Here is a 15569-nt window from a genome sequence, read left to right as displayed (position 1 = left end):
AGCAACCTCCCTGCCCTCCACTGTAACTTGCTGTGTAGTCTTAGGTAAATCACTTAGCATTTCTGTTCCCTAATCTTCTTTACTGCTAAATAAGACAGTAAATTTTGCTTTGTTGCATTCTTTTGGCCTATCAGCAATCATTTACTGAACACATACTGTGTTCCGGATTCATTATGGGAAACCTTGAACATCTGTCAGGATACATTCATTGCAAAAAAAGAGAGGGTACATTGTATTCATTGCTTTGTTAAATGGCAACTTCTTTGTGCAGCTCCCTGATGATAATACTAAAAAAATTACATCCAGGTAAAAAATTAAAATAAATACATTTAAAAAAAAGAAGAGAAGGCCATGCCCCTATGGTGCTAGAAGCTTCCTAGAGGCAAAAAAATTGCTCTCTTGAGTAAGTCTGAAGACAAGGCCTGCACAGAAATTTGAGATATGGTGCCAAAAATACTGAGCTATTGGTAATCCCTGTTCAATGTAGCTCAGTAGAAGCTGAAGCCCAGTGCCCGTGGAAAGCGCTCCAGTTGTGGTACTGCAGCTGGCAAGACGGCCTGTGTGATTATGATAAACCACTTAGAAACAGCAATGTACCAGGAAAGCTCTGAGGAGGGGAAAGCCTTAACTCTAGATGATTAGAGAGGCTCCCTAGGAAATTACTCAGAGAAGCCTCAAAATGAGAATGAGGTTTCCTTCCTGATCTGCTGCTCAAGGGCAAGGGTAAAGGATCTGCTCCCTGTACTCAATGCCAGGCGAAGGATTTGAACCCTGAGATGCCCAGCTGCATTCCACATATTTCTGCAGTGCCTGCAGCTACACAAATTCAAAACACTTCTTTAAAATAAAGTGCAAGTACCTTCACTATAAAAAATAAGGGTCCTCTGAAGATCTGGTAATGCATAGGAAGCATGGGAGTAGGATTCTGACACTGGAAGGTAGCATGGGAGAATCCGTTCTTGAGAAACAGAACATCAGGCAAGTACTGTGTCAGTGAATATGGCTCTCTGATTGGTTTTCTTGTTTTTATGTTCACCTAGGACTTGAACTCAGGGCCTACGTGCCGTTCCCTTACTTTTGTTTTGAGCTCTACTGCTTCAGCCACACAGCTCCACTTTTGGCATCTTGGTAGTTAACTGGAGATGAGTCTCACACAGTTTCCTTCTCAAGGTGGCATGAAACTGTGATCCTCAGATCTCAGCCTCCTGAGTCACTAGGATTCTGGGCATGAGCTCCCCGTAACCAACTGTTCTTTTTCCTGTCTAGACAGAGACAGAAATGCTCCCTGAGCTAACTTCTGAATAGTCATGAAGGACAGGGTGGATAACAGCTTTGCATACTCAGTGTTTATAGGGTGCTACATTCAGCATTCCAAAGAGAAAGGCTTTCATGATCACCAATGTGACTCATATTCAGAAGCAACCAAATGTGAGCTACCTTCCTGCTCCTTCACCGAGGCTCGTAAAGAAAGGACTTTCATGCCAAGAATAAGAGTTAATGAGGTGGAAAATAGAGGGGCATAAAAGATGGAGTAATTATGAATTACAGAGTGAAAACAGAGACCCGGGGGAGAAGGGAAGCCAGCTGGGGAAGAGAGGTTGTGTTATAGGAGCAACAAGGGTCCAGAAAGGCACAATAAAATCGAGAGAGAATTATTGAGGAAAATTTTAGGGTAGTGTAAGGTTAGTGCAATAAACTGTGATAACTACAATAATTGACACACACACACACACACACACACACACACACACACACACACACACTATTTCCTTGGTAAAGAGGTTCAGAACATATATCCAGGAAGAAAGAAATTAAGCCTGACTTAAAGGAAGCATCAACAGAGCCTTCTATAAGCTGACAATAAAATGTACACTGTCTTCAAGAAAAATAACAAGGCTAGTTAGGGATTCTTTGTCACATGATCTAGGGCTTCAGGACAACAGATCTGTTGGAGACCCTGGAGACCCCCTCTAAGTTTGCCACAGAGCCCCCTTCCCAGGGAGCAGCTACAGCCCCCATCTGCTGGAATGAAAGCTGGAGCTGTCACAGAGGACTGCCTATGTCATGGCTGAGTGGCTTTTAATAACAGCATCACAGGAATAATTTTTTAAAAAAACCACTGAACCCCAAGGCTAGAAGTGACCCCAACACTGTTGTTTTAGAGATGAGGAGCAAACACACCCAGAGAAGAGAACTGATGTGACTCAAGGTGAGTGGTTAATTAGTGGCAGAATCAGGACTAGAACCTAGGTCTCCAGACTCTATGAAGTAATCCCACAATAGTAAGCAGCATGACCTCTACATGACACTCTGGGCTTTGGTTCATGGGGTAAGGCATGCATTATTCATGTGATCTTACACACACTGGCCAGCTATTAGGCACAGAAGACAGTGTACTGAACAATGAAGAACTTAGTAACATTTTACAGAGAAGCATGGATCTCAGGTGTTCTGGTAATTAGCCAAAGTGATGAAGGGCTTCCCCTTGCCTACTCAAGAGACCTTGCCTTTTGCAGCACTATGTTTCTGGAATTCAGAGAGCTAGAGATTTTAATTTCTTAGCCTGAACTCGCCTCAGACTGTATGCAACTAATGGATTTAGTAGTCTTCCCATTTGAAAGTCATCCTCTCTGGAAGATGAGCTCTTCTTTCTCCCATGAAATTATTGACAAAGTGAGAAGAGCAGCCCAAAAGGCCCATAATTCAGAAATCTACAGCCAGCTACAGATTTCCCACCCCCCATCTCCCAATCAGGAGCCAGTGACAGGGTCCAAGGTAGATACTATGTCACCATCAAGAGGGTCTCCAGCTAAATGAGGACAAACACGTACTTAGTTTCAAGAGGCTTTTCTATTATTATTTGTTTGTTTCTAATTATCCCAGTAGTTTGCCTGCATAATTCTCAACTAACTCAGCCAATATGCATTTAGTTGATACCTCTGGATATGTCCATTTTTCAGAGCTGGTAGTTGTACAACTCTTGTTGCTAACAAGTTACTAGGTACCATGCACATTGCTAGATTCTTACCTTAGGTATTAAGAGTATGATACATGACAGCAATGGAATCCAAAATGTCAAGGACTTAAAGAACCCATTTCTTTCTTTCTTCCTTTCTCATTTAATGATCCAGTAAGGTGTTCCTCTGCATTTTACTTAGGATCTTAGGTCAGCTTTGCCAACTTTAATTCTTTCAGGGTTGCCTTGTGCTTCTCCAGCCACCATGTGGAAGGAAGACAGAGTATGGAGTAGCACCGAAATGAGCACATTCTATGGGAGGAGTTTTCTTCTCACACTGCTATAATTTGACAGCAAGATTACCTAAAAAGTGTAGTCAAGGGCAAGTGTGACACATGGTGGAGCATGCCTATAATCCCACTTACTCAGGAAGCTAAAATAGGAAAACTACAGCCTTGAGGTCAGCCTGAGGAAGGTAAGGAGACCTTGTCTCAGAAGCATAGAAGCAAAATTGGCTACAGATTAACTCAGTGGGAGAATATTTGCCTAGCATATACCACACAATACCCTATGTTCAATCTCCCGTACAAAAGAAAAAGAAAAAGGAAAACAAAAGTAATCTAACTATGTAGCAGAGATAAGAGAGAGAAAATAGATTTTGGGGTGACAGCTAAAATATCTATCCCATATAATATTTCCATATTGCTAACAAAATCCTTCAAAGGTTACATAATTATCCCCATTAAATAAACAGCTCCCATGGGTGTTAATTGCCTTGTCCAAAACCACACAAGTAGGCAATGATAAAGCTCGAATTTGAACCCAGGCTTGCCTGGCTCTTGGGTACAGGCTGTCATTCACTACATGTGAACTAAGACAAGTGCAAGTCAGCAGATCCATTAGTGAAGGTAAAACAAGGCCATTAGTGACAGTGCACATGACAAGCTATGCTTTCTGCAGAGCAAATGTCTAATAAAGATTAATTATTATCAGCAACATCATTCTTCCTGCAGGCCTCAGTGACACATTTCAAGCATACAAGTGTCCCGAACCTAGAGACAGCTTACCATCTCTTATGTATGAGGCTGCTCCAAACTCCTTTTGTAGTCTTTGCTGAAGCTAGTAAGCCACATGGAAACCACATGATATAATCAATGGTCCTTCCTCCTTTCCCCTCTTCACACAATGTCTGCTCCCTTATTCCCTTCCCAATGCCTCATCTTTTATTACCAAAAACCCAGTGGGCTCCTGTTGAACTCAAATAGCCACCACACAGATTAATAAAGGAATTGTCTACCTTCCACTTCAGCTCGAATCTAGTTCTCCTGCTAGAAAAATCTCTTTCCCTTTCTCTTTTGTACATCCCCTTACAATTCCATTTGTTTTCCTAAACTGCAACCCTCCCCAGGCATGGTTGCCATGTATTGATGCCATCCACACTTCTGTACCCAGGCAGACACGGACTCATAGGCCACGAGTAGGCATTCTTTTTTCTACTTGACACTCCATTCTTACTGTCTTGAATATTATGCATGTAACCATGAATCTAAGTAAATCAGTGAGATAATTCATTTAAGAAGCAATGATCCATGACTCATATAAAACCACTCTTTAGTCATCACAGGACTAAGATCTGATGATCTGGTGGAAATTGCAGAGTCATAATTGACATAATGATGGTAGAAAATAAAAGAACATTTTCAAGAAATACTGAAAACCATAAGCAAGAGGCTTGGATATTAAATGATCAAGAGCAATTAGATACAATTTGATACTAAAAGCTTGGATTGTCAAATGGAGTTGTTGGCCTGGAGTTGGAGTTGAGGGGAAGACAGAGAGAGATGGAGTGAAGAGAAATAACCAGCCTGCTTTAGACCATCTGTCTATGAATAGGCAGGGAATTGAGGTGGACCCAGACATACATATTCCAGCAAAGAAGTTCTACCTGAAAGCTATGTGTGGAATGAGGAAGTCCAAGAGGACTTCGATGTGCAGAACTTGAGAGATGCCAAGACCAGGCTTGGGAAATGCTGACATTAGGCTGGGCACAGTGGTTTATACCTGCAAGGAACCAAGTATCAAGAGGATTGCAATCCTACTACAGAGAGGGGAAGTGAGGAGAGAAGGGAAGAAAGAAGGAGAGAGAAAGAATGACAGGAAAGAAAGAGAAAGAAATGAAAGAAAGGGAAGAGAGAGAGAAAGGAAGGAAGGAAGAAAGAAGGAAGAAAGGGAGGGAGGAAGGGAAGGAGGGAGGGAGGGAGGAAGGAAGGACTGAAACTATCTCTCTTAAATCAGAAACAAAACAAGGATGTCCACTTTCTCTACTCCTTTTCAATATAGTACAGAATTCCTAGTCAAAGCAATAAGGAAGAGAAAGACATAAAAAGGATTAAAATAGAAAATAAAGAAATCAAACTATCCCTATTTGTAGATGACATGATCTTATATCTTAAAGAACACTAGAAACTCCATCCCCCGAGCTCCTGGAGCTTATCAAATAACTTTGATAAAATAGCTGAGTATAAAACTCAGTCCACAAAAATCAGTTGCTTTTCAGTACACCAACCATGAGGAGATAGAAAGTAAAGTCGGGAAAGCAATTCCACTTGCAATGGTCTCAAAAAAAAAACATACCTAGGACTCAAACCAAAGAATCTCTACAACAAAAACTATGAAACTTTTAAGAGATACTATTTGTCCATTGGCCACACTAAGACTGGGTGCAAGATGCAGGTTGTTCCTTTAGGAAGAAGGTCGAGGTAAAGTGGGTCAGGGTGTCAGAATGTGGCAGGAATATTGCCAGAGGGCTCCTCTGACTTCTCAGATGCATTAGATAAGTACTTTCCTTTTCTCACATGTCTACAGCTGTCCTCCCTTCCCAAAGCTGCTTCCTAATCCTGGAAAAGGTGATGCCTTTGATAACAACGCTCTGAAAATGTCCTCCAAAGAGGCAGAGAAAAAAAGATCACCCTACAAGCTGGGTGCTGATGGCTCATGTCTATAATCCTAACTACTCAGGAAGCTAAGATCTGAGGATCATGGTTTGAAGCCAGCCTGGGCAGAAAAGTCCCCATGAGACTCTTATCCAATAAACTACTCAAAAAAGCTGGAAGTGGCACTGTGTCTCTAGTGGTATAGCATTAGCCTTGAGCACAAAAAAGCTCAGGAACAGTGTCCAGGCACTGAGTTCAAGCTCCAGGACCAGCAAAAAACAAAAAATGAAAAAAAGAATAATGTTTTAAAGAAACAAGGTATATAGCACATTTCCAGAAAATTTGAGAAGAAAAATTCTAAAAACTAAGAAACTACACAATATGGATAACACAAATATAGTATTATAATACATATATGCATGTTATTATATAATATACACATTAACATATCTACTATTTATAAGTATACATAGTATGTGTACAATAATTATATCTATAATCGTCTATCATTTATTCTATATAAACACATAATATATAATTACACATGTGTGTATTTACATGTGTTTATTTGCACATAATTACATGTGTGCATATTTATTTGTTTTTCTACCAGGTTTTTCCCACAGTTCTACATATATACATATATAATGTATTTAACCATTAGCATAAATAACTGTGTGTATCATTATATCATTACATTAAAATACAATATATCTCAAAACCACCTTATTTTTTCAACTGAAATGTAGCTCACCTAATGTTCAGTTAAGAAAAGTCTAGCATAGAAGCCCTGCCAGGCTGGATGACAGGTAAAACCCAAGACCCAGGATATTTATCTCTAGATTCCTAGCACTAAGGCCAGTACCTCAAAAACAGGAACTGCTTCATCAAAATTTGCTGAACATTTGCTGAATTCATTCTCCACTCTTTTAAAATCTCACTTCAAGATTCTGCTACACAAGAAGCTCCCTTCCTGCGTTAATACATAATTTGATTTGCAAAGTGTCTGTTTACTGCAAGTTTTCAAGAGCACAGCTTTATTGTACAAAAGTGAAGTTGGAAAATCTTTTCTAATCTTTCAAAAGATAATTCATTCATTGAGCAAACACTTGGCTTAGGATAGGAATACCAAGATAAAAGACAATTTGCTGTCCTCCAGAAGTTCTTTGCTTAGAGCAGAAGATTTATTTATTGCCACTATACAGCACAATGTCAGAATGCAAATCCAGCGTAATGCATGAGCATCTCTGATAGCTACATATGTCCCCTAAATTACAAAGGACTCAGACAAGAAAACAGGCAGCTACACTTAGTTTGAGGTTACTAAAAACCAGGGGGAAAAATGATTCAATGAACATTACAAATATTTTACTGCATTTGAATTCCCTACTATACCTTGTCAGGGAAGAATAAGTTGGGAAACTGTTCTGCAAGAGGTGAGGAAGGAAGAGAAAAATCTGAAAAATCTGGTTGGGGAATACGTCCTGTATTAGGAAAAAAGCGTGGTAGTCCATTTTGTGCTGCTATCACAGAATACCTGGCTCTGGTTAACATGAAGAAAAAAATGTTACTTGTCTCCTAATTCTGATGGTTATAGACCATCCAAACAGCATGGCACCCCCACCCCGTTGGGTTACAACATAGCAGAAAAGCTTAAAAGGGAACCAGCTGCGTGCAAAGGGGCAATGTCCTCAAGCAAGGATTTTGACTGGGGAGGGGCCAGACTCTGTGTTTTACAGCAGCCCACCCTAAAGGAAATGACTCCACCCCCGTGAAACAAGCAACAATCCCTTCACATGGGTAATCGGGACCCTATCACCTCTTAAACACTTTATGCCATCTCTCAGCATGGCCATGCTGGGAATGATGTTTCTTGGGTAGGAAACAACAGGAGACACATTTGAACCATAGCTTAACTACAGCAGTGAACCTGTCATTATTCCAACCTCATTCTTCAAGGAAATAGAAGAGGCAATCCAAAAATTCATATGGAACAATAAAAGACCCCAAATAGCAAAAACGATCTGTAACAGAAAGAACAGTGCTGGAGGAATATCAATACCAAATTTCAAACTCTACTACAAAGCCATAGTAATCAAAACAGCTTGGTACTGGCACAAGAACAGACCCCAGGACCAATGGAATAGAATTGAAAACCCAGAAATGAACTCACAGACCTATAGCCATCTAATCTTCTATAAGGGAGCTAAAAAAATAGAATGGAAGAAAGACAGCCTCTTCAGTAAATGGTGCTGGCAAAATTGGTTAATCACTTGTAGAAAACTAAAGCTAGATCCTTATATATCACCCTGCACCAGAATCAACTCCAAATGGATCAAAGACCTCGGAGTCAAAGCAGGCACTCTGAAAACATTACAGGATGGATTAGGAGAAACCCTAGGTCTCCTTGGCACAGGCCAAAATTTTCTTAATAGTGACCCATAAACACAACAAATCAAAGAAAGGTTGGACAAATGGGATTGCATGAAGCTGCAGAGCTTCTGCATGGCAAAGGACATAGCTAGCAAGATCAATAGAAAGCCTACGGATTGGGAGAAGATCTTCACTAGCCATACAATGGACAAGGGTCTCATATCTAAAATATAACTGGAACTCAAAACATTAAATTCCCCAACAACAAATCCTCAAAGGAACAACTGTCCAATAAATAAGTGGGCTCAAGACTTAAAGAGAAACTTCTCTGAAGAGGAAAGAAGGATGGCCAATAGACACATGAAGAAATGCTCAATCTCCCTAGCCATAAAAGAAATGCAACTCAAAACAACATTGAGATACCACCTCACCCCAGTTAGAATAGCAGTGAAATTTGACTTCTTCACATATCTTCCGATATCTCCAAATTGTGTCATGGAAATACTCCTGAGGCCTCCAGCCTCTGTCACAGCTCTTCAGTGTCTCTTTATTCAATCCTGTAGTGACTCTGCTCAAAATGAACTAGTCTCAGCACTGGGCAAATGGATACCAGCTATAGTGGGGGATTTCAAATGGACTTATACATGAACACCTTAGCCAGCAGAGTGAAGTCTGAAGGCGAATTTGGTAGGACTCATCCCCAGAGAGCATGACCTTCATTGGACTGTATTTCCCTTTCCTTCATGTAAACTTGGACTGGAATACACAGAGGAGCTTAAAATCAACTTTTCTAATCTCTCATCAAATGCCTTGTAAACCCCAGTAGTTATCAGTCCTTTCTTTCCTTTCTCTGCTATGGGTGTTCTGTCAATTCAAGAGCCTTGTATCCTGTGCAGAAAGGCTAAGCAAACCTGGGAGACAGAGAAATAGAGATATGGAGAACCAGATGCTTTCATACAGAGGTCAAATACATGTGTGTGTACCTGAACTGTTATATTAGTAAAATAAATTCCCTGTGAGTAAAGATTAAGTCATAGACAAGCCAAGCTTGGGTCTCTTGCTGGAGTTATACACACTGCTAACTCCAAAAAAAGCCAGGAAAGAATCCCTTCTGTAGGCTAGGAGGTACCATTCACTGAATAGAAGATTCTTTCTTCATCTATTTATCCATCCATTCTTCTATCCAGTAATCATTTACTGAGCACTAAATGTATAATAACTTGTCACATGCTGGAGATGCAGAGAAATGAGGAAGGTGTTTTCCAGAAATATAGTCAGAAAATGGCGATGGTCATCAAGAATTGTACTTATTTCCTTACTTATGTAACTGTATCTCCTCTATACATCGCTTTTACAATAAAATTTTAAAGAAAACCTTCAATGACAAGCTAATGTAATAACTGCTTATCTGAGAAATGCAAAAGGTCTTTTGAGAATTTAATGAACAGGGAAACTTTAATGATGACAAAGGCTTTTCAGAGGAGATGTAGAATTTGTTTATGTCTAACATTTTACTCCCCTTGGACTGATATGGTTGTGCTCTTCTAGACATGTACACACAAGTTGTGAGGAGAAGTCGAGTAGGATATTGCTACTTCTGCCCTAAAGAACTTTGCAATTCCCAAGTATGGTCCTGAAACCAGCACCAGCATTTCAGCCATCAGACTCATACAAGGATTTTCCAATGGGAATCTGCATTTGATCAAGTTACACAGGTGACTGATATGGGTTAGCGTTAACAGTTAGGAAGCTCTGGTCTACAAGATAAGGAGAACTTCACCTCTAGAAATTAGACTTCTGCAGATCTGTTCTTGAGGTCAAAAGCCCTTGGTACTTTTTGACAAAGGGCTTGACAAACCATCTTCTCTACATGCTTATTTTACAATGAAGAACTTGGGGTCCAAAGAGATGCTTACGATGGCCATGTAGAGAAGGAATGGTGTGACCCTGCTGTTGACCACAGCTGGTTCTACACAGAGCCATTGTATGCAAGACTGAAATGCCAACCTCAGGGTCCTGTCAAAGGATTGTAGAGACTATAGGGAAAGTGACGGGTAAATAGTTACTCAATAAATGATGATGGAATTGAGTAGAGGCAGAATAGGATTAAACAGAACATGACCTGAGAATTTTTTAATGAAGTGCTTTATCAGTGCTATACTTTATTTTCCATCTCCCAACCCTCTACCTGGCCAGAGGTAGCCCCCCTTGACAGTCCAACACCCTCTCTCCTATCTTTGAAGTTGAAACTACAACATATGAACTACTTTTGGAAATAAACTACTTTTGGAAATAATTAGAAGTGTTTCTTGATTTGTTTCTACTTCTTTTAGATGAAATAAACACAGATACAAGAATTCTTGACACGTGAAATTCAAATAAGGAGCTATGTCTAGCTGTTAGGCTGGAATACAGTGGTTATCAAATATATCACTATCGGTGAATTGGGAAGATACAGCCTCCATTAGAATCTAAGTTCTCTTTGTCTCCTAAGTCCTCTTCTCCATGCCATCTTCTGTCCCTATATACTTCTTTCACTTGATTCCTTTAAATGTTCTGCTACCACAGAATACATTTTCCCTTGAAGAATGACCCTTCATGCACAGGACTTGTGAGAAATGGCCTGGGCCCTACTGCATTGTCAGGCCCTGGGTGTCTCCCAGCACCCTCACTGACACAGCTGCTATTATAGTCATGTGTGCCCACCCCCTCCGCCTCCTAACCCCTCCCTGCTCTGCTCTCCAGGCCTTTGTCACAGCCTTTCTAGAACTCATCAGCTAAATCCCAGGCCAGCAGACAGTTCTTCTGCCTTGGCCAATTTGAATGCCTGCTGCCTGTGAGATTTCCTGAGACTCTTCAGCTGCCACATTAAAACTGCATGAGAGCCTTCTCAAGAGGCCTAATAATAGCACGTTTCATCTGTGAGCCACTTTATAAACATTAACTGATTAAGCTGCCCTCACTCCCCAGAAGCCCTGAGCTTCTGTGTAGTGGACTTGATTTTTTACAGACTTCAAATTGCTCCAAGAGAAACACACACACACACACACACACACACACACACACACACACACACACACACACACACACACACACACACACACACACACACACACACACACCTGGAATCTGAAAGCTCTTATATGGGTATAAACCATGATTAATTCTACTTGTGTGATAGCATGGAAGCAGGTAAGGATTTAAATCCATGTTTATTTTAAAGGAGAATGCCAGAGAAGAACTTGGCTCCATGGTCTTAGACAAGGTCATTGAATTATAACCCCCCATCTGTCTTTATAAATAAAGTTTTATTGAGACATGGGCCATTATGCATTATCTGTGGCTTCTTTTGCACTGTATTATCAGTCAAGTAGTTGCAACAAAGACCACGTGGTCCACAAAAACCAAACCAAAATGTACTTACTATCTGGGACTAAAGAAAAGATTGCTAAGTCCTGGTCTAGGGAAGTTACTGTTTGTTCTGATCTTGTATGTTTGCTAAATATGGCTAGACAAATCTCTGTCCCCTTCTCTGGGCCTCAGTGTCTACATCCACAGACAAATAATCTCTAAATTGAACCATTGCCTTGAATTGTTCTCCCACTGTTCTGTAAATATTGGCATCTAGTGTGTTTTTTCTTGTTATTATAGCTGACTCCTTTGAGGACAGGAACAAAGTTTCATTTGTCTTATGAATCCTCCTAGACAAAATGACCTAGCTGAGTCCAAAAACGTTTATGGACGTTAACTGATCTGACTTAAATTTTGTTGCCTTTATTACAGAGAGATCTCTCAGAATGATTGTTTGGAAGTGATAGAGGCAGGTGTGTTCTCCAACCTACCCAAGTTACATGAAATGTAAGTAAGAAATGAGAGGAGTTCTCCTCATTATTCTTCGCAAAAGCCTTATCATTCTCTTACATTGTTGGGAGGCCCTGGTTCAGTTCTGTCCTCAGATCCAAACACTATCATTCTAAAATGTCAAAGTCAGCCTAAAAGCTACTGTAATTTGTCCCTGTCTGGTGATCTCTAGGTCAGAACCTACCCTGCTCACTGCCTCTCCTGTATTTGTGAACTGTAGATTCAAGTGCCTTGTCCTATGACTATAAAAATATACTATCTCATTACTTCATTCTGGATTAGTCCCTAAACAAAGCCCCAAATAAGCGCCACACGATATGGCTGAAGCTGGGAATCCTAGTCTAAATGCTATCCAAGCCTGTAGACTTACCATAAAAACACCACCAAGATACAAAATTACATAAGTTTTTGTTTTTTTCATCTGTAAAATTTGAGTAAAAACCTACAACTCATAAGATTACTGAATAAAGGAAAGTATTAATGTAAATTAAAGTCAGGGTATCAACTGGCATAGAACACTTAAATTCAATGATCTTGGATTCTTCTACTATCCCAATCAAATTTATTTTGTCTAGTGGACAGTCCAGTTTGACAAACACATCAGTACAAAGATTCACTCCTGTTTTATACTAGTTTATACTTACCATAAATTAACTCAGAATCATATAATATCAAGGCCACAAAAGACTTTAGGCATTGGCCAAAAGTTTCCTAAGTGTATTCTATGTACAACTAAGAACCTAGGAAAATATTAAAGTGTTCAAAAAAGAAAAACAGATGCCAGGCACAATGGTACATGCCTAGAAGTCCAGTTACTAGGGAAGCAGAGATCAGGAGGGTCATAGTACAGGGCCAATCTAGGCAAAAATTTGCAAGACCCCCAACTCAGAAAATAAATCCAGTGTTATGGTATGTGTCTATAATCCCAGCTTCATGGAAGAAATAAGTAAGATGATTCTGGTCCAGGCTGGCCTAGAAAAAAGCCCAATATTCTATGTATGAAATAACTAAAGTGAAAAGTACTGGTTGCAGTGGTAAAGTACCTGCCTAGAAAACACCAGACCCTGTGTTCAAACCATAGTACTGCCAAAAAGGAGGAGGAGGAGGAGGAGGAGGAGGAGGGGAGGAGGAGGGGGAGGGGGACCAGGAGGGGGAGGAGGATAGAGAGAGGGAGGGAGAAAAGGATGGAAGGAGGGTGGGAGGGAAAAGCTGGGGGGGGGATAAAGGGAGGGAGAAAAAGAGTGACAAGGTAGGAGAGAGAGGGGAAGGAGGGAAAGGGGAGGGAGAAAAAAGGGAGAAGGATGCAAAAAAGAAAACATTTTTATGTTTATCAAATAAGGAAACACTGCAAGTAAAGTAGCACAGTTACACTTATTATAGGAAAAGATCTCAAATTTTTTTACAATGATATACATTTAGAATCTACAGGAAGAATATCATATTAAATATGTCTCAACTGATATTACCAGAAAGGTATCATTAGGAACAGAGAGGTCGTAAGGCTATCTAAAGTTACTCAATCAAGCCCACAACAGAATACGGACATGACCATAAATCTGAGCTCATTTGTATCTATTTAAATGATTTTCACTGGGCACCAGTGGTTCATACCTATAATCCTAGCTACTTGGAAAACTGAGATCTGAGGATCAAGGTCCAAAGCACGCTAGGTCAGGAAAGTCTGCAAAACTCTTATCTCCAATTAACTACCCCTGCAAAAAAAAGCAGAAAATAGGCTGTTCAAATGGTAGAGCTCTAGCCTTGAGCAAAAACAGCTCAGGGACAGAGTCAAGGCCCTGAGTTCAAGCCCAGGACCAGCACATTTTTTTTAAGCATTCGCCAAGTATTTTTAGAGGACAGATACAAAATATTGTGGGTGGAGGGAGGATTAAAGAGTTGATAGAAATGACAACTATCTTTACATTTCTCCTCCTTTTGCTTCCTTGCACTCACTCTATTCCCCACTTCATTCTTCTTCATTGACATTGCCCTGCTAGTCCTTTTCTTCCTCCTTCTCTCTCTCTGTTTGGCTTCTTCCTGCTCTGTATGGGAAAAGGGAATGACCAGGGAGTCTCAGAACCTACAGGGCTTATCAGAGAGATTGACCAAAGTCAGCCAGCTTTTTGGATGTGGTCAGAAAGGCATTTGTCCATGTGGTCCAGTGGGCAGCAGGGCTGATAGGACAGCTGGATGCTGGCGAGGTGCTCACTCCCACACAACACTGACTATGTTTACAATGAGTAATTGTCTGGTACTTGGATCTAGTTGGCTACAGCTTACTGCTACCTAAAAGCTAATGATTCAGGGAGGAAGTCATTAACAAAAAGTGTCTCTGAAAATATACATTGATCCAGCAAGATAGGGTAAAGACAAGCTCTGTTGGAAATGTGAACATGTTCACCTCCAGACTATTGATCAGGACCCAGCACAGGCCAGAAACATGGGCTACAAGTCCCCGCTTCCCATGAGTGGTCAGGGAGCAGCCTCCATGTCCTGCATGAAGGGAGTCATGCCTACTCCAGTTACTGTCTGGTGGAATTTCGTGGTTAAAAACAAGTTTTGTTTTACTTTGCCATTTTACCTCTGTTTCTCCAATTCTTTTTAGTGCCTCATCCGTTTTCTTTCCCTCACACACTCATCTTCTTTTCACTCTCTTCTATTGTTTTTCATCTATTCTTATATCCAGACCAAAGGATGAATTCTCTTTATCAACTTCATCTGAAACTCAGTCTTCTCTAAACCTTAGAGGCTTTTTGGGTTAAAGACACAGTCCTGCGCAGCTGAAAATGACTCTGGTGAACGGGTCCCAAGAGATGAGTCTTAAATACAGCAGGGTTAAAAGTTAGTTTACACATTTAGTAGAAAAAGAGACACTGCATGCTTGCTTAATTTCTGTTGGATGGATGGATGGATGACTAGAACAATGATTTACTGATATACTTTGTAAACCATGAGAAATACTATAGTATTCCTTGTAGTTGAGATCGCTTTGCATGTGCCTTCTTTTACAGTAGAATTGAAAAAGCCAACAACCTGCTGTACATCAACCCTGAGGCTTTCCAGAACCTTCCCAACCTCCGATATCTGTAAGAACTCATACATTTGACACCTTCTCTATAAAACTGTTCCATCTTATTTTAGCCCAGTTGCTACTCTGGGAAATTGCTTGTTTGTTGAGAACTGGGGTAGAGAAATTGAGGTGGAGGTAGGGAAACACTTGATAGATTTTAGCTTAGCTTAATGAATAAATTCAACTAGTACAATTTCATTTTTGTTTTTACTTGCAAAAATAGGAAAAAGGAATGCCATTTGCACCAACGGGATTGTCATGCAGACCTCTCACAGAACAAAGACATAATTTCAAATTAATGAGATCTAGCCAAAATTGCTTCTGTCATTTTTTTTAGTTAGTGAACTTGACCTCAAGACACTGATTCTCTTATTTT

At 40.3% G+C, this 15569-nt stretch overlaps 1 protein-coding gene across 1 annotated transcript in view; it reads left to right on the top strand.

Annotated features, from left to right (window-relative positions):
• Fshr (follicle stimulating hormone receptor) overlaps positions 1-15569 on the top strand; it is a 157801-nt gene that overhangs the window by 92089 nt on the left and 50143 nt on the right. The window contains exons 3-4 of the mRNA XM_070025014.1: positions 12046-12120; positions 15135-15209. Of these exons, the coding sequence (XP_069881115.1) occupies positions 12046-12120; positions 15135-15209 (150 nt within the window). The remainder of the gene's footprint in view (positions 1-12045; positions 12121-15134; positions 15210-15569) is intronic.

The sequence above is a fragment of the Dipodomys merriami genome, unplaced genomic scaffold, assembly GCF_024711535.1.
Source record: "Dipodomys merriami isolate MVZ:Mamm:240054 unplaced genomic scaffold, mDipMer1.0.p SCAF_17, whole genome shotgun sequence".
NCBI lineage: Eukaryota > Metazoa > Chordata > Mammalia > Rodentia > Heteromyidae > Dipodomys > Dipodomys merriami.
This window is presented reverse-complemented; position numbering and strand designations above follow the sequence as displayed.